Source organism: Bactrocera neohumeralis, chromosome 3 (genome assembly GCF_024586455.1).
Source record: "Bactrocera neohumeralis isolate Rockhampton chromosome 3, APGP_CSIRO_Bneo_wtdbg2-racon-allhic-juicebox.fasta_v2, whole genome shotgun sequence".
In the NCBI taxonomy this organism is placed as follows: domain Eukaryota; kingdom Metazoa; phylum Arthropoda; class Insecta; order Diptera; family Tephritidae; genus Bactrocera; species Bactrocera neohumeralis.
This window is the reverse complement of record NC_065920.1, coordinates 17,842,996-17,867,831: the sequence shown is the minus strand read 5'-3', so window position 1 is coordinate 17,867,831 and position 24,836 is coordinate 17,842,996. Positions and strand designations below refer to the sequence as shown.

The 24,836-nt window shown below is 34.4% G+C and overlaps 2 protein-coding genes across 8 annotated transcripts in view; one reads left to right on the top strand and one right to left on the bottom strand.

Annotated features, from left to right (window-relative positions):
- Positions 1 to 1,612: 1,612 nt before the first annotated feature.
- LOC126752460 (uncharacterized) lies at positions 1,613 to 5,697 on the top strand. The gene is made up of 2 exons (XM_050463267.1): positions 1,613 to 1,667; positions 2,681 to 5,697. The coding sequence occupies exons 1-2, from the start codon at positions 1,613 to 1,615 to the stop codon at positions 5,599 to 5,601; spliced, it is 2,976 nt and encodes a 991-aa protein (XP_050319224.1). The 3' UTR covers positions 5,602 to 5,697.
- A 10,077-nt stretch (positions 5,698 to 15,774) lies between these two features.
- The window catches only part of LOC126752461 (apoptosis-resistant E3 ubiquitin protein ligase 1), a 39,786-nt gene continuing 30,724 nt past the window's right edge, over positions 15,775 to 24,836 (bottom strand). For 6 of the 7 annotated variants that reach the window (XM_050463268.1, XM_050463273.1, XM_050463271.1 and 3 more), the window contains 8 exons: positions 19,507 to 20,456; positions 19,196 to 19,394; positions 18,821 to 18,957; positions 18,330 to 18,765; positions 17,840 to 18,129; positions 17,453 to 17,776; positions 17,117 to 17,379; positions 15,775 to 17,028 (listed from right to left, as the gene is read on the bottom strand). In XM_050463268.1, coding sequence (XP_050319225.1) covers positions 16,926 to 17,028; positions 17,117 to 17,379; positions 17,453 to 17,776; positions 17,840 to 18,129; positions 18,330 to 18,765; positions 18,821 to 18,957; positions 19,196 to 19,394; positions 19,507 to 20,456 — 2,702 coding nt within the window. In that variant the 3' untranslated portion in view covers positions 15,775 to 16,925. The remainder of the gene's footprint in view (positions 17,029 to 17,116; positions 17,380 to 17,452; positions 17,777 to 17,839; positions 18,130 to 18,329; positions 18,766 to 18,820; positions 18,958 to 19,195; positions 19,395 to 19,506; positions 20,457 to 24,836) is intronic. The other variant, XM_050463269.1, reaches the window with a different exon arrangement.

The window sequence follows — 24,836 nt, the reverse complement described above, 5'->3', positions numbered from 1 at the left end:
GGTTATAATGATTTAAATATTGAAATAAAAGTATAAAGGCTAAAATTTTTAACTAAAAATAGAAATTTAGAGTGAACTAAACAAATATCACGTGTGACAATCAAGCGTAACGATTTTATATATGTATGTACATACTACATATGTATGTATGTTAATATTAACATGCTTAATAATTAACACCTGCACGTGGTCAAATTATAAAATTTGGTATTTTCTAAGCGAAATTATGTACATACATACATTCAAATGTAAATGTACATACTTACATATGTATGTATGTATTAGTTAAGCACAATTCATTGAACTCAGTCAAAGCAACAGATGTCAAAAGAGTGTCTTCTAGCCACTAAATTGCAGAAGTTTTATCTGCATACTACATAAAGCGCATATGTGTAGTATTCTACTGTATATATGTATGTACATACGTACATACATATGTAAATGTATTTGTATCTATAACGTAACTTTATCTACTTTTCACGTTATCGTATGGTTTACCAATCAAAAAGTGAAATTTCTTTTTATTTACATTCGCTTTTTGTTATATTAACAAATCAACTACAACAAAATGTAAAACTTATTGCTGACGCTTATGTGTATTTGTTTAAACAATTTGTAAGTTCAATGTATGTTTGTATGTTAGCGTGTATGATACATACAGTGCCTTGGTGTCCGTTGGGGTTGTGGAATATGTCGGGATTGCAATGAGCGGCAAATAGTGGCTTGTTTAACACATTATTAAGACAATTTACTACATTAAACCAATATGCTAACAATAACAACAACAGTACGGAAATTTGCCGCGGCAAACGCCAACGATAGTGCACTAAACAAGCAGACAGGCGCGTGCTTTTTCGCAGCTGAAAAATGCTCATGCACACAAACCCATCTATTTGTGTATGTATTTGTGAATTACCGCTTCCGACCTACGAGAATCCATCAACGAACTATGCGCACAGTGGCCAGAATTGTTACTTCTCGACTTCCGTCTTTACACTTTTTTCGTATTTTAGCACTTTGCTCGCATTTAAATGCGACAACAAAAACGTTTACTAAGAAAGAGTAACATGCATATGTATGTGTAGTTGTGTTTGTAGGCAAATGTGCGCATTCCGTAGAAATGGTAGCATTTCCAGTCTGCAGTTTACGGACGGACATTAGCTTCGTGCATATTTCTCTTTTGTATATATATGTACATATGTATGTATTTCTCATTTTTCATAATTTCACAAGTGTTAGTTTGCAGCCGTTTAAATGAGGCTTAAGAAAGTATGAATATTATATTAACAAATTTAGTCATAAACACGAGCGCGGCTTCTTGTAAAATCATTCATGCCTTGGACGGCATACGCAACGGCCTGGCGCGCAATTTAACGGTTTATCTTTGACTTAGAGTGAAGAGGATATTTTGGCTATTAAAAAGTGAATAAAACGAACGCTTACGGATTGAAAAAAAATTGAACCGCTGTCTTGCGCGAACGAATTTTCGAAATAGATAACAACAACCACAGTCGGTTCGTGTTTTGATATTTAAAAATAATTTTTCGTTATTATTTGGACGTATGTATGTACGTCCATTGGTGTATAGTGGTGTGCAAGCTAATCTAGAAAAATGCGTTTTGAAATATATGCGATGATAATATTTGGATTATTCTACTTTTCGGAAGGTACGAACTATTAGCGAGCATACGCAAAATGATAAGTGAACTGTTAAATTAACAAAACTATGACACAGTGCACAAGTAAAATATCTTCATATGAATATAAAATATTAAGGATATTTCAAATGGAAATAAAATATTATTTTTGAAGCTATAAAAAGTGCACATAGAAAAAAATATTCATACATATATAAACAAAAAACTTTAACTTCGGTTACATCGAAGCTATAAAACCCTTCACAGTTGCATTTTTCATGGCATAAAGGGTATAAAACGATCATTATCTTGATTTTGATCGGTCAGTTTGTATATCACCCAAATGCTATGGTTGTTCGATCTCAACAATTTATTCGAAAATAGTCAGTGCCAAATTTCGTGAAGTCCATACAACGACTTGAGCTGTAGTTGTGCAATACTAACGGTTCCGACAAGTGAACAGCTTCTAAAAAGAAAAGGGCGTGTGCAAAATTTCAGATCCATATTTCAAAAACTGAAGGTCCAGTTACTATACATATAGACGGACATGACTAAATCGACTTAACTCGTCACGCTGATCATTTGTGTATTGTCTTTATAGCGTAACCCATGTTTCCTTCTGGGTTTTGTGGGAGTATTTTTTTAGAAAGTTCTGATTATGCGGTATATTAGCAACATCACTCTGCACTAATGAGAAATCTGAAAGGACTTCAAGTGATAGTTAGCCAAAGATTTTCTGAAAGCTTTACAAGAGAAATATGATCCAAGTTTTTTTTTCAATGCTAAACTAGAAGCGAACGCTAAAAACTACTTAATGCCAGTATGAGGTTTTGATCAAACTCTGGACCTAGTAACAACCAAACCACAGAAGCCGTGTGTGATATCCTGCCATTCAAAGCGCCTAAATTTCATAGACTGGCAATAAACCTCGTTTCTAACTTTAAATTTCATTGATCCCTTATATGTTGTTTGCTCAATTGAGCGCTCGACTATTTTTAAATTTTCATTTCATAAATAACTAAATCTTTCTCTCTTTTCGGTAGGCAAGCCATGTCCGGAGAAGACGCGTCCACACAAAACACGCTGCGAGGCGTATTACAAATGCTTTGAGCTACCTTCTAAGCGTCATGTTTGGGTGCCTGAAAAATGTGAATCGGGCCTAATATATGAACACAATCTTGGACTATGTGTACTGCCCGACGATGAGTGGGAATGTACACTAGGAGTTGGTACACGCGGTAGCAAGGTAGAAGCTCATGCGGATGTTACGCCGACGACGATAACTGAAATACAAAATCCCAAACAAATAACACCAACAAACAAGCTCAAAAATGCAGATCTACATATAATAAATAATAAGCACGAAGATGATGAATCGGATGCAGCAATATCTTCCATGAACAAAGGACACAGCGGAAATGATGTGGAGGTTGTGATACAAAATAATATAAACAACGAAGAAGAGAGGGAAGCGTTACGAGATGACATTGAAATTGAGTCTAGTGGAGATGGTGTTGGGGAGCTCATGGAAATGGATGGCTTTCTGCAAGTGGAAAATCGTGAAAACGAAGATCACGAAGGTGAGGAGCACCTCATCGAAGATGATGAAAATGAAATAAACCTCGAGACATCGACGAAAAAGTCAAAAATCGATCCAAAATTAACAGCACACTTACAGCGTTTGTCACAATTAATCGATGGACTGAAAACCCAATATCAGAAGGACGGAGAGCAGCAAACGGATTTGCGGCCCGATCAGTTAAATGCTTTCCTGGCACATTTTAATATACAAAACAAATTTAATTTGATTAAACCTACTTTTGAGGCGAATTCAAAAGAAAAAACCGACACAACCACTACTGAGGCACCAGAGTCTACCACAACATATGCCACATATCCAATGGCTTCCAAAAATAAAACACTTTTGCAAGAACATTTAGATAACAAACTTAAACCGGAAACAAAGGTTGTACTCACCAATGCGCTGCCGAAACGTTACGATACTACAGGATATTCGAACTCGCAAATTGTCGTAAATCGTCCCGAAGGCTCGGTACTCTTCACTTTGCCGCACTACGGTACCGATCAGTCCGATTATGGTCACAATTCACCAAAAATATCTGAGGAAACATTAAAAACAGTTTTAGAATTGTCTAAACAAATGATTGCCACACAAAACGTACCGAAAATAATACCGAACGCAGGCTATTACGCGCAGCCACTAATACAACCGCTCTTCTTGCCCGCTTCAGCATTTCAAGCGCAGACACAACAGAATCCTTTCGCGGCATACTTTAATAGCAACAATAACAACAAAAATCAGCAAGTGGATTATCAGGAAAACGATAACAAATTTAGCCAATTCTCTGGCACTTATAACAATCAGCATAAACCGCTACTGCGTCCGGCTAGTAGTTATAGCCAACCGAGTAATACCATCATACACAACAATGTCATACCGGTGCATCTGTTGTCCACGAACTCGGGTGAAAAGGAGATTGTAGACAGCTACGGACAGAGTTTAGGACTTTATCCGCCACTCAACACCAAAAATCACAACGGTTATCAACAAAACTATGGTCCAACACACACTTTCGTAGATCAGAAATTTTTAGCAAGCTTTACCACCGAGCGTCCGCAAGTCTCCACCACACCAACGCCCAGCTACGTGGCACAATATGCACCATCATATGCCACAGACTTGGGCGCGACCACCGCACGTCCCAACGACTATCAACCAACATCGCCAACACTTACCGAGTATTTTTCCCCGAGTCCACATTTAAGCGATAATAATGTTAATAAACTGTTTCAATCGACCGATCGCTATCCGACTGTACAATACGATGATCTGCCACGCCCATTAAATTTAGGACGCCCCTCACTCTTCGCGCCACACATCGACACACATAAAGTCAAGTTACGTCCAAATGGTCATAAAATCGAGAGCATGGAGATCGAATCGGACGATTATAATGACAATCAAGCGCGTCCACTGCCACAATTGTTCACCTACAATTATGACAACGATAAAGCGGATATAAGCAATCAATATGAGGAACCGAACTACAGTGGTGGCACCGGTGGTAACAAACACTCCTATATGCCGCGTCCGTCTGCAGGCGCTACCGCTACACGACCCACTTATACAAACGCTGCCAATAAGGTGAAGCCTTACAACACACACACTTCATCATCTCTCGCCGATGGCTCACAACTGGTCAATATGGGTGGCAATTTTGTTAGTTATGATGTTTTTCGAAACACAATATTACCGCTACTGGGGCACACACAAACGCTCAATGAATTAAACAATGTTGAAGTCATCACTTGCGCCACTGGCGTACGCCAACCGAACACCACCGACTGCACGCGCTATTATGTCTGCAGCAAGAAGGATGGCAAAGTACTATCCTACTCGTGTCCGCCATACACCGCTTTTAATGCACAATCGCGCATTTGCGATGCACAAACGTATGCTGCTTGCACGCCCGACGCGATCATCAGCAGCTATACAGTATCGGAGAATAAACGCTTGCAACTGGAAGCGTACAAAGCGCTGCAAGATGCCAAACGCCGGCAAGAGCAGGCTCTTAAAGCACAAAATATTGCAAGTCTATTGCAGAAATATGGTGGACAAATGCAAGCATCGATGGTGGACGCTAACGAAGATGCACAGGGCGATGATAGCAATGAGAAGAATATATTGGATGCTTATGTGCAGCAAGCGGCCGCGATGAATGTCTACAGCACAACGTCTAAGCCAACTGCAGCGCCTGTAAAGAAGCGTAAATACTATTGCAAAGAAGGTGATAAAATTGCAGATCAAACCTCAGCCAATAATTACTTTGTCTGCTACAAGAATGCGCAAGGTATGATGAAAGGCCACAAGATGAGTTGCACGAAGAATTTGATTTTCTGCTCGAAGAATTCCATGTGCACGCTGGCGATAAAATGCGCGTAGGTGAAACTAAAAGCCGCCAAATAATTGTGCAAATGTCATGAAGAAGGAAGTAGTGAAATGTTATAACGTAGATTTAGCTAAGCGAATGCAACGGAAGCGGAATATTGCAAAAGGAACTGTGGGTGTAGGCAAATGTCAAATGTCAGTGTTGCCACTTTTCATTTTGTTTGTTTTTTATTCGGATTTTTATATAAGCCGTATTTCCGTACATTTCTTAGTCTACAACTATGCGACTGCAAATATTTTTGCGAGTTTAAATAAAGATGTTAAAAAATACTTTAAACAATACGAAAAATGTAAAAAATTTAAATAATTATGCAAATTAAAAAAAAATAAAAATATAATACCTTAGACTACATTTCATATGTCCTTAAAGGAAAATGATGAACTTACTTCTTTGCCAAATCTATTTATTTTACATTAGCTTATAGACTATTTATTAAATTATTTAAAAATATATACATATGTATATTTAGAAATTCTATATTATAATAAGTGCGACAGATTTTTGTACTTCTTTATTAACTATATGTACTTAAGTAAAATGTATATTTATAATATGCACATATGTATATACAAAAATAAAATAATATAAAAAACGAAAATCGTATAACTAAAAAGAAATTTGTTTTATATTTTAATGGTTTTAGTAGATTTCTTTTCGCTTTTCAAGCGCGTAGTACAAACTGACCCAATGAACCCTTAAACTAGTTTGTAACACTGACCAAGTAAGTACTCACTTCTCATTACTACGGTTTACCAAAACATATTTATATATGTATGTACATACTCGGCATTTTGCATGTAACATACATACATACATACATAGGTATATAAATATTATATGGACAAAAATTAAATAAAGAATTTCGTTTCTTTACTCTACTATTTAGCTTGTTCGCTATATGTATTGACAACTCGTTACATTTTTGACGCATCACATACCGGTTCATAGCCATGTCGACGAGGCCATAAAATAAAAAAGGAACAAAACAAAATAAACACACAACTTTGAAATCGTTATGCTGAAAAAAAAAGAAATTAGAAAAGAGTTAAAAAGTCGGAAAGACAATAAGAAATGCAACAAAAACAAAAGACAGTAAACATTAGTAATGTACAGGCAAACAGGCGGTAAATTTCACTTTTTATTATCAAGTACACATATCTCATTTCGGGACATTATTGCGCGTACATGAATGCACGTTTTAAGCTTTAATGAAATTATACAATGAATGAAATGTTTGAACTTACAAAATTCTCACATCGAAAACGAAAATGAAAGGTTTTAGCCCTCACATATTTATAAAAAATATATATGTACATATGTATGTACTTATCTGCACTTTTTTGGGGCAATAAAAATCGTATTAATTAATAGTTATCTACAAATATGCATAACATAGTGAAGTAATATCAATTTTCAATTTTTATTTTTGAAAAATATTATTTTACTCAGGAAGATTCATTATTGATGTTGAAAACATGTTTCTTTGATTAAATTTAATTTCTATTGAGCTGTTAATGTGATTATGACATTTTATGTAAACAACCCTTTACTCGTTTCTGTCAATGAAACCGAATACACTCGTATATTATTATATATACATACTATATACTTATGTGCATATGAAATGCTAAATCATTTTTTTTATTTCACTAAAAAGTAAAAAAATGACCCTATAGTGGTCTAACAACATAGTTAAATAACAATAAATATATTTTATTTTACTAGTTAAATTACGTTATTTTGCACGCAGAAATGTAATTTAATTAATTGCATACTTGTATAACTATTACACAGCACATCGCTTTCGCATTTATATATACAATATTTGTGGTACTAACAATGCGTATAATATATGTAAATATGTACATACATCCATATGTAAATGCGTAAAATTATTGTGTAATAGTTTTCAAAAATTATTTAAATCCTTTCAAATTGATAACGCATGGCAGCACCCTTGCGAACGCACAGCAAAGGAAATAATTCAATAGTTCCTTGTTTCCGTTATACGCGCAAAATTTTCAGTTCAGCCGACATTTTGAATAACATCGCGTCATTTGCTAACACTTCGTGGATTTTACATTTTTATAATAAATTAAACATAGCTAATGCTTTAAAAGTTTATGAAAAGTGTTGCTAAAAGCGATGTGCATACTTTAAAGTTGAAATTTTTATAAAAAGTTAAAGTATTACGTGAAAAATATGTGTGCAAAGCTAGCTGTCATTGCAGCGGCAGTAGTGTGTTGTGGAGAAATCCAAATATCGTGTAATTTGTGCAATTATTATATCGTAAAGTGTTTTGTTGATAATTAAATAAGTGTTGTAAGTGTTCAATTAAGAGTTTTCGTATATTTTAAATGCTAATTAAGTTTTTAAATCGAATAGTGCAAATCAATGCAATGTGCAATCGGCAAATTGTGCCAAAGGAGCCCCGACATGTCGGCAGCAGCATTCGGGTCGTATAATATATGTATGTGTATGCGAAAGTGAATGCAATGCAAATGCAGGGTGTAATGTTTCTTTGCATAAAGGGGTGAATCAAATAATAAAAAATGTGTAATAAAAGAAAAAAGTGTTTATGTGGAATGAAATATGTTAAATTTATAAAAACTAAAAGTAAAGTAAATATTAAAAAATGTGTTGAAGAAGATTCAATTATAATAATTATTATTATAAAGCAAAGGCGTATAATAATAAAAGTGAAAAAAATCAATAATATTATTATAAATTAAAAAAGAAAAAAATGCATCAAAAATCGAAGTAAATAATAAAAAATGCGTTTAGGTAAATATAGTTTATTAAATTGAGAAATATTCTATATTTATTGAAGCAAAAAGGTGAAGTAAATAGTGAAAAAAGCTTTTTGGCAAATTTAGTTCCTTTAATTGATAAATATATTATTTTATTTTTCTATAAAGTTTAGTATAAAAAGTGAAGTAAATAGTAAAAAATGTGTTTAAGAAAAATCAGTTCGTTCAATAATGAAATATGTTATATTTATTAAATTATGGAAAAGCAAATTAAATTTAAATTCAGGTTACTTAATATTGAAATATTTCATATTTATTAAAGTAAAAAGTGAAAAAAATTAAATCTAAGTGAATTCAATTGTGAAATATATTATTTAATTACATTTATTTATAAAAAGTTATATCAAAAAATGAAGTAAATAGCAAAAAATGCGTATAAGCATAAATAAAAAGCAGAGCAAATATATAAAAATGAAATATGTATGCTATATTTAGTAAAGCAAAGAATAAAAAATAATAAAAATGTAAATTAAAGTTTTTTAAAACTTAATCATGATGTTTTACATAATATGAGTGTTAAAGTCACAACATCTGCTTCGTTTTCCTAACAACTAAAGGCTTGATCGTGAATTGGTGAAAGGTAAGGTGAGTACATTTCAATATTAAATCGAAAATATTTATATCCATTTTTTAGAAATTTTACGAATTAAACTGATATTATTATATTTTTTCATATATTTTTAAATTATTCTTCGGTTGAATTTTTATTTCGATTTTTATTAACAAAATCCAGTTTCACATCTTAAAAATTATTTAAAAAAAAGATTAAACATACATTTGTATGCTAAAAAAAGGGCAATAAATATATTATTATAATTTATTTTTTTTACTAGTTAAATTGTAATTTTGCACGCTGAAATGTAATTTAATTAATTGCATACTTGTATAACTATTACACACCAAATAGCTTTCGCATTTATTTATGTATATTATTTATTGTACTGACAATGCGTATACTAGTTATATGTACATACGCATGTACATACATACACATGTACATAACTGCGCGAAAATTTACCTTGCAACTACATTAACTAAAATTATTGTGTAATAGATTTCAACAATTAATGTCATCCTTCCAAATTAACAACGTATGGCAGCACCCTTGCGAAAGCACAGAAAAGGAAATAATTCGATAGTTCCTTGTTTCCGTTATACGCGCAAAATTTTCAGTTCAGCCGACATTTTGAATAACATCGCGTCATTTGTTAACACTTCGTGGATTTTACATTTTTATAATAAATTAAACATAGCTAATGCTATAAAAGTAAATAAAAAGTGTTGATAAAAGCGTTGTGCATATTTTAAAGTTAAAGTTTTAATAAAAAGTTAAAGTATTACGTGAAAAATATGTGTGCAAAGCTAGATGTCATTGCAGCGGCAGTAGTGTGTTGTGGAGAAATCCAAATATCGTGTAATTTGTGCAATTATTATATCGTAAAGTGTTTTGTTGAGAGTTAAATATGTGTTGTTAGTGTTCAATTAAGAGTTTTCACATATTTTAAATGCTAGTTAAGCTTTTAAATCTAATCAAATAGTGCAAATCAAAACCAAGAGCAATCAGCAAATTGTGCCAAAGGAGCCCGACATGTCGGCAGCAGCAATCGGGTCGTATGTGTATATGTGAAAGTGAATGCAATGCAAATGCAATGTGTTATGTTTGTTTGCGTAGCAGGGTGAATCAAATAATAAAAAATGTGTAATAAAAGAAAAAATGCATATGCGTGGTAAATTATGTTAAAATTATCAGAGCTAAAAGTAAAGTAAATATTAAAAAATGTGTTGAAGCAAATTCAATAATAATAATAAGTATTATTATTATATACAGCAAAGCCGTAAAATAATAAAGGTGAAAAAATGCATCCATTTTATTATAAATAAAAAAATATATATCAAAAAGTTTAAAGTTAAATATAGTTTGTTAATTTGTGATATATTTTATATCTATTGAAGCAATTGGTGAAGTAAAAAGTGAAAAAAGCTTTTTGGCAAATTTAGTTCTCTTAATTGAGATATGCGTTAGTTTATTTTTCTAAGAAGTTGTAATATAATATAAAAAGTCAAGTTAATGGAAAAGTTATTATATCAAAAAATGAAGTAAATAGCAAAAATTGCGTATAAGCATAAATAAAAAGCAGAGCAAATATATAAAAATGAAATATGTATGCTATATTTAGTAAAGCAAAGAAGAAAATATAATAAAAATGTAAATTCCAGTTCTTTAATACTTAATCATGATGTTTTACATAATATGAGTGTTAAAGTCACAACATCTGCTTCGTTTTCCTAACAACTAAAGGCTTGATCGTGAATTGGTGAAAGGTTAGGTGGGTACATTTCAATATTAGATCGAAAATGTTTTATAAATTTTTTTTAGAAGTTTTATCATATTACAATAATTTTTTCATACATTTTTTAATTATTTCTCGATTTAATTTTTATTTCGATTTTTTTGTTAACAAAATTCAGTTTCACAACTTAAAAAATAAAACAAAAAAATTAAAAAAAAACATAGATTTGTATTCTCAAAAAATGGCAATAAAATATCCAATCAACGTGCTGTTTTCAGAGAGAATTAAGTTCATTATTTGTTAAAGAAAAAATGTTTTTATGCAAATACTAACAAAATATACTTTATAAATACATGTTTGTCGAAAGTGAAGTGTTTAAATATGTATTTATAGAACACGAGTTGGTAATTAGAAAGCAAATACTTGAACACTATTGTTAGTTCCAACTGTTTTATATTACATATATAAAAGTGAAGGACGTAGTATGAACATGTGTATATACATACATACATAAATATACATATATATACATACTTTTGTATCTTATAGTAAATACTTTTCAATTGTAATATTTTCGTGGTCTCAACAACGGTAAGAAAACCAAACGTGATCGTTCAGTTAGCTATTCAAGTGTGACTTCAATCACTTATGCCCATTTACGAGTTGACACACGACTAAAAAGTTAGCCACACGACCACTTTATACACAAACATTTTTGGTAGTTTTTGCAGTTAGTAAAAAGTCCTAATTTGTTGTTTAACAATTTTACTAATTTTAACATTTTCATCAAATAAACATACATAGATACATACATGCCGAAATATTTATATATAGAAGTATATTTGTATTTACACACATTGCTATTGCTTTATGTTGGTCTGAACTGAAGTGAAATTTCCTTTTACTATAAGCCACAGTTTTTCTTTCTGACACAGGTCAGGTTTATTTTATTTTTTATCTTTTTGGTTTATTTATTTTATGGGTATTTAGTATAATTACATATGTAGTATAAAGTCGCTCACCTTAGATGTAATAAAAAAATGTTTTGTCGTCGTGCGTTTTCTGTTTGCACACATGCATATATAGTAAACGCATAGGTATGAAAGTATATGTATGTAAGTATATGTATGTAAGTGCAGTACTATGCATAATATGAATATGAACTAGGCGTTTCATTGATGAGAGTGAAAAGGTTTTTCAAGTTTTTTTTCAAGATTTGATTTGCGAGAGCTTAAGTTATAATACATATAAGTATGCGAAAGGGTTAGTGATAGCTTCATATTCCAATAATGATTGTAGTTGTTCTCTTTGAATAAAACACATTCGATAAACATAAAAAAATTAACAGTCGTTCAGAGGTGGCTGAAAACTTTTAGGAACCCAGAAAATAACAAGCCATCTAATATATTTATTATACCCTGAACAGGGCATTTTAAGTTGACCATAAAGCTTGTAACACCCACAAGGAGACGTCCTTATAAAGTAAATATAAATAAATGATAAGCGTGTCGAGCTGAGTCGATTTAGACAGTTTTTAGTTTTTGAGATAGTGATGTGAAATTTTGCACTCGTCCTTTTCTTACCTCTCCATAAAACCCAGCTCATTTGTTGGAACCGCCGATACAATGCAAACTGAATAATCAAAATCGTGACCTTGTATGTATTTTTTTTTTATTTGAAAAGGTATCTTAACCAAATTTGTCAACGGTACAATCTCGAAAATTGTTCAGATCGGTCTACTATAGCATATTGCTGACAAAATGGCCTACCAAAATAAATTTATTGTATAGCTCCCTAACAAAGCACCTCGTATAAACTGCAACACCAAAAACGCGCACTTTTCGGTTATTAGTGTCTACTTACAGGTGTGTGTGCAATGCTTTTTTGAGTTTACCCAAAATTGCTGCCACACTTGAGCCGCCTAATTTATGAGCTGGTTTTACTTTCAAGTGTTATGACCTAACACATATTAAGTTGGCTTGAAAATGGTGTGTTTCGTCTTTTTTGCTTAGATCCCCAAATCAAAGTAAACATTCATACATACATCACACCACACATACATATGTATGTACATATTTGTTGTTTTAGCATAAGCTTGACAATCTCATATATTATAAGGTAGTGCGCGATTCCCGACCGTTTTTCATATGCCAGCTTATTTTGAATGCGTTGGTTTTGCTTTTCTTGATAAAAATAAAAGTGACAGTGTAGATCACATGAGCTTGTGATCTCTTGAGTGACTTAAATAAGCAGCATCAGCAGCCTCAGCAACATCTTAAAAATGTTTGCAAACACTTTCTTTCTCACTTCCGTTTATTAATTAACTATTTCATAATCGCTGCGAAAATAATATATTAATGTTAATTATCATAATATATGACAGCACGAATGAACTTTGTCAAAGAGGGTTAATAAAGATGCCAGCTGCTCCTCAGTGGCTGATCAGTCAAGCATAAAGCCAAAAGATAAACAAATGTTTAGCAAATAATTGTTTTATTTGTAGTATTATACGCCTGCGCGTGCATATTTATTTGCCTCAAAATGTTTTTCTTTTAATTTGGCACTCATCCTGAATGATAATGCACATAGGTACATGTGTGGATAGGCAAGTATTTGTGTATCATGTCATAGACAACAACATATCTATTGATTGTGCTAACTTTATTTGGCCCACTTTTTGCGTACCCTAATTTGTGATTCACGCGTAAAACTCTCACTTGCGATACATACATATGTTTATGTGCATGTGCACGTTGTACGCGCGTTAGTGACGTATGCGTGTACGTATGTATACTTCAGATATACATACATATTATGATCATGAAGTTCTACTAGTTTCTAACTATATGATGCTAGGTCGGCAGTGGTACATGTTCTAAATATGCATTTCTGTAGCTATTAAAGTTAATTTTAGGTACATTAGTGTTGAATAAAATTACAAAGATTTCTTTTGTACCTTGAACAGGTTAATTAAGTTTGCCTATTCTCATACAAACTAGTACCTTACTCGAACAAATTGTTCAGACACAATGATTTATAAACAGTTGTTCAGACTGAAGAGAGTCACTGAGTCACCATTCCACATTTTTTTGAGATCATTTCATATATTTTTGAGATCACTGCTATTATTCCAACCATCACTGTAGTGATATATTTCTTTCCTTCAAATATTCGTGTTTTGGATTATTGGCATTTTGAATTATTTTCATGAGCACTGCAGTATTCAAATAGAAAGCGAGACTGTTTAAAGCGTGCAAGTATCATATTTTTTATTTTTTCAAATTATTTTCATGAAAAAGGTTGTATAAATAATTGATCACGGTAACTCGAGTCGTTACTTTTTGGAATGCATTTTTTAGACATAAATTATAGAGCTATGTATAGACCCAAGGACGAAAGTCTAAAAGTGTTTTGCTTACCATTGCTATGAAACTTGGACGTCTTATTATGAGGTTTGTTCAAAAAGTATTGCAAATTTTGTATTGCTTAAAAAAATGTTTATTTATTTATGAATATCTATTTTGTCGCCTTCAAAGTAATCACCCCTAGATACATATATTGTCATTTTGCCAGAATTTTTTCCAATCCTCAAAGTTTAAAAAGTAATTTTTTGGCATGTTGTTGTTATCGTTGTTGTAGTGGCATAGTTCTTTGTGATATTGTTTAGCTCCTCCTCCTTCTTCCTCGGTGCAGTTTTTATCTCCTCTATCGTGGCGTCGTACTTCAGTTTTGGGAATAAAAAAAAGTCACAGGAGGTCTCAAGAATACGGTATCTGAGGCACCATTATCGTGTTGTTTTTAGTCAAATATAATATTTGCGTGAGCAGAGGAGTTATCATGGTGCAAAAGCCAATTTTTGTTCTTCCACAAATCCGGACATTTCTGGCGGATTGCTTTGCTCAAATTGCGTATTACAATAATAGGAAATATATTCTTTTTTGACTGTACTACTATTTGGCAAGAACTCATTGTGCGCGATGTCCTTGCAATCGAAGAAAACTGTTAGCAAAACTCTACCTAACTCGACGCGCTTTTTTAGTCTTGGCTCATGCAGCAGCTTCCATTGGAATGATAGAGTAAACCCATGACTCGTTTGGGTCTCTGGCAGATCTGTGTCATCGTGGACTGAGTCCAACATCTCCTGAGCAATGTCAACGCGGCGCTGTTTTTGGTCGAAAATGAGAAATTGTGGCACAAATTTCGCGGCGAACCGACTCATACCAAGCATTTGTTAATACAGTAGAGGCCCGCCAATCCGGACATGGCCTAATCCGGATTCCACTGTAATCCGGACAGGGTTCAAAAACTCAAAATTTCTATTATGTCCCTTGTAATTCGGACCGACATTCTCTATCCGTATTCTCTAATCCGGATCACATGTTTATTATTCCCTATATTCGCTTTTATGCTTTATTGGTTTAAGTTTTTTTTTGTTTTTTTGGAACATGTGTGTTATTTGTTATAATAAACAAACAGAAATTTATAAATATTTTTTCATAATACATAGTTCTGATAATTTCCTTATATTCCGGATAGGGGCCCAGTTTTAATTGATCCGGATTAGCGGGCCTCTTCTGTATTGAATGGCATGAGCTAGTTCCTCTTAATTTTGTTTTTCACACAAAATTTTACCCAGATTCTTTGATGCATTTTTGGAACCCGCTCCTGGCGGGTACTGCGTTGGATACTCTGAGAGCTGGAGCGTTTTCATGCCTCTGCACCTGCAGGACAGGGATGATAAGTTACTTCTAGAATTTTGTCTTTGTTCGTCGAGAGAGGACTTTATTTCTTAGTAAAGTCCGAAGTATAACCTGTTGGCAAGTACATATTGGCAACATAAAGCAACAAAACAATCGAAAATCGATTACACGTATATATATTTTAAACTTTTTGTACAAACCTCCTATATTGCCTTTCCGTACTATTTCCTGGTATATAAGCTCTCTAGGCAATGAATTATATACTATAAGGTTATGAAATATTTAATCATATTTTAGAATTTTTGCTATTATTTCGTAGATATCTTACGCCATACAATAAATAAGGGAAAATAAGTGAAAATGCAAATTTTTCATTAGATTTCATTTATTTAAGTTCAAATTTTAGTTTTCATTTACTTTTTTCGCACTATATTATAATTTTGCAACAACTACTTATGTATGTATGTATAATAAATACAATCGCTCTTTATGCAAATGCATTCAACGTGGTAACCAACTACTTAAATAACTAAAAATATGAAATTATACATAAATAACGACTTCGTTAAATTATCCAGCATTTTTAATAATTTCTCTACAACTATTGCTTGTAATAATAGCCTAACAAATGCTTTTAATATAAGTCGATAATATAACAAATAAATAAACTGCAGTTTTGATAAATAATTCTAGGTTTATTCGGCGCACATCAACATACTATATGCTAAGGCTAACCGCATAGTGGAGCGATGTGTGGTGTTTAAGAAAAAAAAATGGGATGTAGAGAAACTAATTCAAAGCAATTATGAATTTGTATGAATAACATTGCTCGGAACATAATGTTTTTTCTGCTTTTTCTTACTACTATTTTGGTCCTCACACCATTATGCGCTTAGCCTTGATCGCATGAGCCAGTGCTGATTGATTTTTTAGTTTGATTGCTATTAAATTTTCTTCTCTCAGTATTTGCTTTTGCTGATATACGTCAACTTTGTCTGACTTTCTTAGTTTTTGTACTTAAAAACGTACCCCTTGATAAATAAATATATATATTTTTTTCAAAACTCTCACACGCAATACTCAATAGTTTCAATTTCATTAGAAATGTTAGCATGCAGTTGAAATTTGCCTAGGATTTTCTTTTCACTTGATTTTTTAAATTACAAATATCACAATACTTGATGATGATATCGGTCTTTTCTTATTACTTATTGCTTTTCTAGTTATTATTTTTTTTTTTTCTAACTTATTTACGCTAAATATATTGCATTTCAATATGAATTTCGAAAGGTAAATAAACTTTTGCGCTTTGATTATATCAACACACACTTGCTCTTTTGAATTCACCACACTTAATGTTATACTTATAACAATTCATTAAAGGAACACAATTACTGCTTTAGACAAGTGTTTAACAACTACTTTCATACACATATACCTCTATTGGTATGTATGTATCTGACTAGTTTTACATAGCTCTAACGGATACTGAATGACGACAGTATGGCAGAGACGTTTAAACCATGCCAAAACCTTCACTGCCCTCACTTATAGCCAGTAGAAGTGCCTTCTCAAATTGTTCGTAACTCTCGTAGTCGGGCAGGCAGAGCTGATTGAAGCTTTAGAATAGAAAAAAATTGGAAAAATTGCGAAAAAGTAGAAATATGTACACAAGAAAAACATTTGCGCTTATTTTCGTAAACTCACCACGTGTGCGCTGTCGGTAGATTACCGAACGTCGGTGCTGCAGTTATTTGAAATTGTGGATTCAATTCCTGAAAACCGCCTGGTGGCAATTGTGAACAACCTGTAGTGAATTGCAGCAAACGTGCCATTTCAGTTTGACTAAAATTACTAACAGCCGCCCAAAACCAAGCCAGGACACGTCGGAACTCAGCGGAATTCCCATTTATGATATGATGAGCCTTGAAGTCGGCTATCGAATATTCGCCGGTGCCGCACATCAAAAGCTATAGTTAAAAAAAATTTGAAATTTGTCCAAGTGAGATCCCTAACCTAACCTAGGTTTCCATAAAAACTCACCTCTAATTCGTTCTCATCGAAAATGCTCAGCAAATTATCCGGTATAATACCATTTAGGCCCTTTAGAAATGCATCAACCTCTTCTTTAACGCTACTACAAAGCCGTTGTTGCGCCAAAGCATCGAGATATTGATTTTTAGTCGCATTCGAGACGCGCACCTTCGAGCCATTCGGCGTTAGCTCAACAGTTTTGCTCAATTGCCCACTGGTATCGTAAACTTCTTCGACAAAATACAATTCTAATGAGTCGGTTGCATCTAAATCTGTATCTAAAATATATTTGATTTTGGATAGATACAAATCGGGATCGTCTTGTTCGAAGTACTAAAGTGTGAGAAAGATGTGTTTATACAATGTAAATTTAACATTAAAATTGTCTCTATTTACCTTATAGTGCACGCGCAAACCGATGAGTTGCGCCAGAAATGATCTGGTAAAACGTGCTCGCACCAGCTGCCGATAAGTGCCGCCCAATGCACTTTCATACAAACATTTACCCACAATCTTGCCGGCAAATTCGAAATGTTTCAGCTTGAGATGTGATGGTCGATTTGGATTTGGATGTACCAGCGCTTGATGCTTGTCATGAAATGTGCAGAAGAGACCGCCGCGTGGATCGAACAGTGCGCTGCAAACCAATTCGAACCATTCACGGCGTAAGCCACCCCAATCGATGCCTGTTTGAAAGCAGAAAGAAGAAAAAGTTGATTTGGAAAAGTTGATATGGATCTTCTGAAAACATTTTGGTTTTATAACAATTGTCGTGAGAGGGAAACATCTGATTCTCTTAAAAAACTTGTTCCACATTCACTGAGTGAAATTTTTTACAAAAACAAATTTATTTACAAGGTTTGACAAACGAAAAATCATCACTTACCTTGTTCTCCCTGAAATGTAACCTCAAAGTTACCACACCAGTCTGATACGGAGAAACCTTTAGTGGCTTTCATGCTGCTCTCTAATATCTTTTCACGATTCACCCTCAATGCAAGCTTTTCATGATAATAGCTCGCATGAAATTTTCGCACTTCATGGTAGAAAAAGTCCTGTTTATCCTTGAACGTTTCCGAACCACCAATATTCTTCAACAAAAAATGTGTAAAAGTTGCCGCAATAATATTGCGATCACGTGATGCTAATTCGATTTTCGGCTGGGCGCCATCATCAATTATAAACACCGGTCCATGTGGCTGTGTGGCCATTGTGGGCAAAAAATGGAACTTAGTTGACGGACACAGACGGAATGTCGCAATGCGTTTGGGTATAAATTTGAGTATCATCTCTTTGATGGTCACCTGAAAAATAAGTGAATTCTACATTTGAAAATTGACGCTGCCATATGAAGCACATTTAACTGTAAACACTCACTTGTTTGGGCCCCACATAGCAGAGAACTTTACGTGGCTTACTCTTCGGTGTGCCGTAGATGCTTAATAATTTGGCTTCATAGCAAATATTATGTTTACGTGATGCGATATTTTTATGCACTAACGTGGTGTCACTGCCTGTAAAGCAGGGTGAGGAGAATAGGAAGTGAAAATAAATGGAAAAAGTTTGTTTAATACGACTCGTGTCGACCATTTGACCTTTAGAAAGTTCAACAACCATATATGTATGTAAGTCTGAGTTTATATATCAGCAAATCATTTTTTATTTCCGTGTTTGCGAGCAATTCGCACGTGCGCGAAATGTAAAAGTGAAATTCGAAATATGTGAACACCGTTAGAATGTTCAGGAACTCACCACTCAGAACGATGATGTCAAAATCACCGTTTGGCAGCTTCTGTTCAAGGTAGCTTATAACGGCACGCAGACATATTGGCTCCGGGAACAGCGCCGTCACGGCAACACGCGTATTCACGCGGTCATAGTTGAAGGCGATGGCGTGATGTAGTTTTTCAATGGGTTCGCCATTCAAATCGAAAATCTCGACACGATAGCCCTGCACGAAGTAAAGTGATTCATTATAAAATGTTTTTGTGGCAACCACCGCCAGCGCTCACATGTGTAACAATATCGATATGTATGTATGTAGTTCTTTGTCCGAAACTTACCTTTACCGGATCATCGTTTTCATCGAAATTACAAGCATTTCCGAATTCATCGCGCGGTTCAATGTGCAACATTGTCGGCGTACCGGCACAACATATTACCGTGCTAGCCGGACGTATGAAGCGCGAGCGACGCGCATCAATTGGTCCGGGTACAAATGTTTTGGTGAAAGGTGAACCGGAAATGTGACTGGAGCCGATGAGCACTGAGATTTTATATTGTCCCGCTGTGCGTACCGTGAATTTCACTTTGGCGATATTCGCATTATTCGGATCTGTTGATGAGCCCAGCTCGCTAATAGTTACAACCTTACGTGTACCTTCGGTGACTTCGACAAAAAATTGATCTGTATCACAGATGGGATAAGGCTGTCCGTTACGTTGGAAAAAACGTACAACAAAGCACATAGTGCCACCTACTGCCGCTGGATCCTTCCAGTCCCATTGCACTTTGCAATTGGCAGGTAATAAATATTTTCCAGTCACATATTGTAGAAGTGAATGACGTGCTTCCGGCGCCAGTGATGGTTGTGTCATGGCGGCCAACGTGACAAGTCCGGCCACCGATACGGATACCACTAACATGCCACCCCATGTCCAGGCATCTTGATGTTGACTGGATTTCACCACGGTCGACCAAAGTTGTGCCTTAAGTGCATCCAATTGTGCCTTGGATGTGGGCAGATTCTGGCGTGCTTGCGACCATAATTGCCAATCTTTACCGAGTATTTTTGTAGCACGTGAATCCTCCAACCAGTAGACATCTTCGAGTGATGCTACTTCGACGGCTAGTAGGCGCTGATAGTGGTGTTGTAAGCGATGGTCACGTAACCATTCGCGTAAAATGAGTTTTTGTTGTAAATGTAGTGCAGCGCGTTGTAAGCGTTGTTCATCGCCAGGTGGCAATTCGGGGAGACGTTCCGGATCGCCACAACTGGACAAGGAGGAGATGCCTGAAAAAAAAAGAGGAGACACATACTTAAAAAATAGTGTAAGAAATATGTATTCTTAAAAAGTTCTTCGACAAAAAAGGAAAAAAGTTTCAAGTTGTATTCTTAAAAAAGCATCTTCTGGTCTATCGAAAACAATTCAGCAAATGGACAGAAAAGGCTCATCTAAATTACGAAAAGTGGTTCAATTACAGTTTCGGATGTAAAACTCGATTTAAATCGACTCAGTGTCTGTTTGTCAAGTTGAGGAAGTAGTTCTACTAAAGCAATCAAGCCAGTGATGATAAGATTATCATATTCAAAGAAAAATCACTGTACAAATCTCTTTATTAAAAGTAAATTCAAAGACAAAAACGACGAATATAAGGCTTTGATATGCGGCGACTGGGCGATTTTACCCAAGCTGGTTAAAGATTGTTTGGGTGTTAAGTTCCTTAACAAGGCGTCTGTTTGTCTCAAACTTTTCTTAAATACTTTTTTGTTATCCATTTCTTTGAAAAAGGTTTTGCAGGATTAAAAAAAAGATTTTTGGTTCTACTGACGCGTTGAGAGTTCAAATGGCCCTGTTGCTCTTCAGGGCTGTAATTTTGACATGAAGAAACTTCCCATAATAACCCATCCCTTGCTTTAAGGGACTTAAATTCTTTTCGCCCCTCATTTGCCGATTATCAACAGGAGGAAATAGCGTGCTACCGCAAATAAAATGCAATGAGGGGACTTCAGTGTATCCGAATCACATTCACAGTTCATTCAAATATTTATATCACTCCATTCGTGTTCTTTCTCCATAACCGCATTATGATCAACTTTTATTACACATATCACCTACATAATAAAGCTTTCTCGCCTTTTTTATTGCCGATTAATTTCAAAATTATGCATAACTTTGCTTAAATTAATCAGCAGCGCCATCCATCAATCAAAAACAATTTTCAGAGTCATGAAAATAAATTTCGTTATATACCATTCTTTTAAAAGTACTCATATAGCCTGCCATTCAGCCACGAATAAAATATCACTTGATACAGTAACAAAAAAGTACTTGCCAAATTAGCATGACTAAATTGTGCTGAAATTGTCGTTGGATATTGGCAGTGACATTTCCAAAACCCAACAATTGCCAATCAATTACCTTTTGCTACTTACTTACATTTGTACGTGTATGCGCGTATGTAAGTGTAGCTTTATGTAACTACGAAATATACCGCTATTTTTTGTACCACCAATTCAAATTTACCGTCAATGTTTTCGACATTTTAAATACACACACATACATAATGTAAGTCAGAGTATCAAGTAGCCGAGAGAAAGGTAATAAAAAATAAGTGAGGTAATTGTATACTTATTTGCTTATAAGTAAGAAGCGCGGCGCGTTTATCGCAGATGCCGATCTCTTGTATTTGGTAAAAGTCGAAAGGTGAAACTTTGCAATGGTCACCGAGGACAAGGTCGAGGTGCACGTTATGCAGTGAATATACATGTATGTGTTTTATATGTGTATGTGTGTATGCATAAGTGTTTGTGTGAGGCGTGTTAATGCAAAGGCAAAAGGCGAAGTCGTCGAAAGTACCTAGCAAGAGAAAATATAAATAGTTAAATGCGAGTTTTGATGACCTCATAGGTCCCTTTGCGTAGATTAAGGAAAATATATATATTACGAGTATACATAAAAATATATACATATTTCTATGTTTCTATGTATGCTTCTACTTGTATAAAAAATATTCAGAGTTTCTGAAAACTGATATTAGACCCCGCTTTCTATCATTTTTTTCAACCTTAGTAAACAAATATATGTAGATGACAGTTGGTGGATCCTACAAGTTATTGTGGAACCCCTAGTAGGTTTTTAAAGAGAGACCAATTTAAGGCAGAAAAAAGTCTTTGAAAATGGTAAAAATTGAAAAAAAAAACACAAACCTGGCTATTTTGAGGTTATGTGACAGAAGTATGAAAATTGAAGTTGTAGATCTTTTTATTACTTACAACCCTGTCGTCTAACATAAAACTCACAGTATTGCCATTTTCATCAACCATCCTCTTCTTCTTCCCGCCTTCAGATTGCACGCAAATTATATTTCCTGTTTTTTTTTTGTTATTTTGCAATGGGTTTCATACTATTAGAAATGGGTTGTTATATTCTTCGCAAGGTACTATATTAAAAACTCTCCTAAAAGACAACGTCGGAGACCCTATAAAGTACATGTATGTGTATATAAATGATCCGCGTGATGCGCAGAGTCGATTTAGCCATGTCTGTCGGACAGTCCGTGCTATTCCCTCAGTTTTAGATATGGACCTGAAAGTTTCTCCTTTAGCTGCTCATTCTTCGGAATCGCCTATATTGGACCTCTATAGTATATAGCTGCCATAGAATCGATCAAACTCGAGTTCTTGTATGAGATTTTTTTTATTTGACAGGGTATCGTCAGGAAATTTTGCAAAGATGATTATACAAGGTATCGCTACAATCTCCGAGCATGATGTTTTAATCGGACCACCATATCATATAGCTGAAATTTGAACTGACCGATCATCATTTTGATGCTATAAAAATGCACCTGTAAAGGATATTATATGTAGTTTCGGTGGAGCCGAAGAAAATATTTTCTCTTTTTTTGTTTTGGGCCAATTTTCAACCCGGGTCAATTAGAATACATTTCATTTGATGCCAAACGGAAAAATACATCATAAAATGATACCTAATGAAGTGCGGAATATCTCTGAGACCATCAAGTATATCTGAGATCTTCAGGTATATAAATTTTCAACATTAGATAATCAAGGATTTTTAACTTCGTGCCTAAGCTATAAGAATCTATTTTATTCAAGCGTGGCTGTTGAGGTTATACCGAAAAGGTTCATATATAAATATCATACGATGCTAACTCTTTGAGGGGTAACATGGGTTTCACCGCTTCAAAAAAATCGATTTTTCTTATTGTCTTATTTAATTCTATAATACAAGGTGCCTTCCAAAGTAAACAGGACTTAAAAAAAAAACAGAACAAATGGGTTTTCAGCAAAATCAATTTATTTTATTCAAAATAGTCTCCTTCTGCTTCAATACAGCTTTTTGCATGATCCAAAAGGATGTCGAACGAATGTTTTAGCTCGTTGGCCGGTATGGCCGCCAGTATGATGGTGCAAGCCTTTTGAATGGCCTCTACGTCTGCATAATGCTTTCCTTTCATGGGAAAATGCATTTTTCCGAAAAGTAAGAAGTCGCACAGGTGAATACGGGGAGTGGTTAATGGTTCAAGTGATTTTTGGTCAAATCATCGGTCACAAGCGTCGATCGATGAGACGATTCTGTGCAATTTTTGGTCGTCAGTCAATTTGTGCGGAACAAACCGTGCACACACCTTTCGTAAGCCCAAATGTTCGGTCAAAATGCGATAAATCGATATTTTGGAGATGTTCAATTCCATTTCCATGAATTTCAATGATGATTTGGGCTGATTTTTGATGAATTCACGCACAGTTTTGATGGAATTTCCGGTGATCACGGATTTTGATTGGCCACATGTTGATCGTCATTTATGTCCTCACGACCACTTTGATTATCTACGGGATAGGCAATCATCGCCATAAACTTGTTTCATCAGTTGAAACGTTTCGGTAAAAGTTTTACCAATTTTAAAACAAAATTTAATGTTGGCTTTTTGTTCGGAGCTCATTTTCGCACCGATAACACAAACATACTGACACTTGAAACTCAATAACTTCACTTCCAATCAATGAAATATCATGAAATTCTTACTGGACAATCGATAAAGATAGCACATTCTAACGAACCTGTCGACATATACATAGATGGCGCACCAGGGGGCACTAGATTCAAAAAGTCCTGTTTACTTTGGATTAGATTTATAGGTGAGTCATGTTCATGTTTTCCTCAAAGTTAATTTCAGTATTTTTTTTACTCGAGTAGTATTTTTAACAAAATTTCTGCCGTGTCACCGAAGCATGCCTCTAACAGACATATACCCTTATATAATTATATACCGAAATGAAGATATACCCACATACATAAAAGCGTAAGGGGCAAGAATAAACGTGCTAATGACTAGTTACATTAGTAAACATTCCTCATATATAGGTTCATGTGAATATATATGCGCATGTGTGCGTAATTGCCTGAAGTAGCAACTACCGGTTCACCATGTTGTTGCTGTTAGTGCAATTATAATAGGCAGCTTGCGTGTCGTGAATTTTCAATGAGCAATAGCATACTTTTAGGCAAATGAGCAGCTAAAAAGAAAGAGGAAAAAATGTTCAGAAAAACGAAGCGTTTCCGCTAATTTTTCGTTTCATTTGCTAGCGGAGGTAGGCAAAGGCAATAATTTTCTATAAGTACATATAAGTACAAGTCCAGTTCCA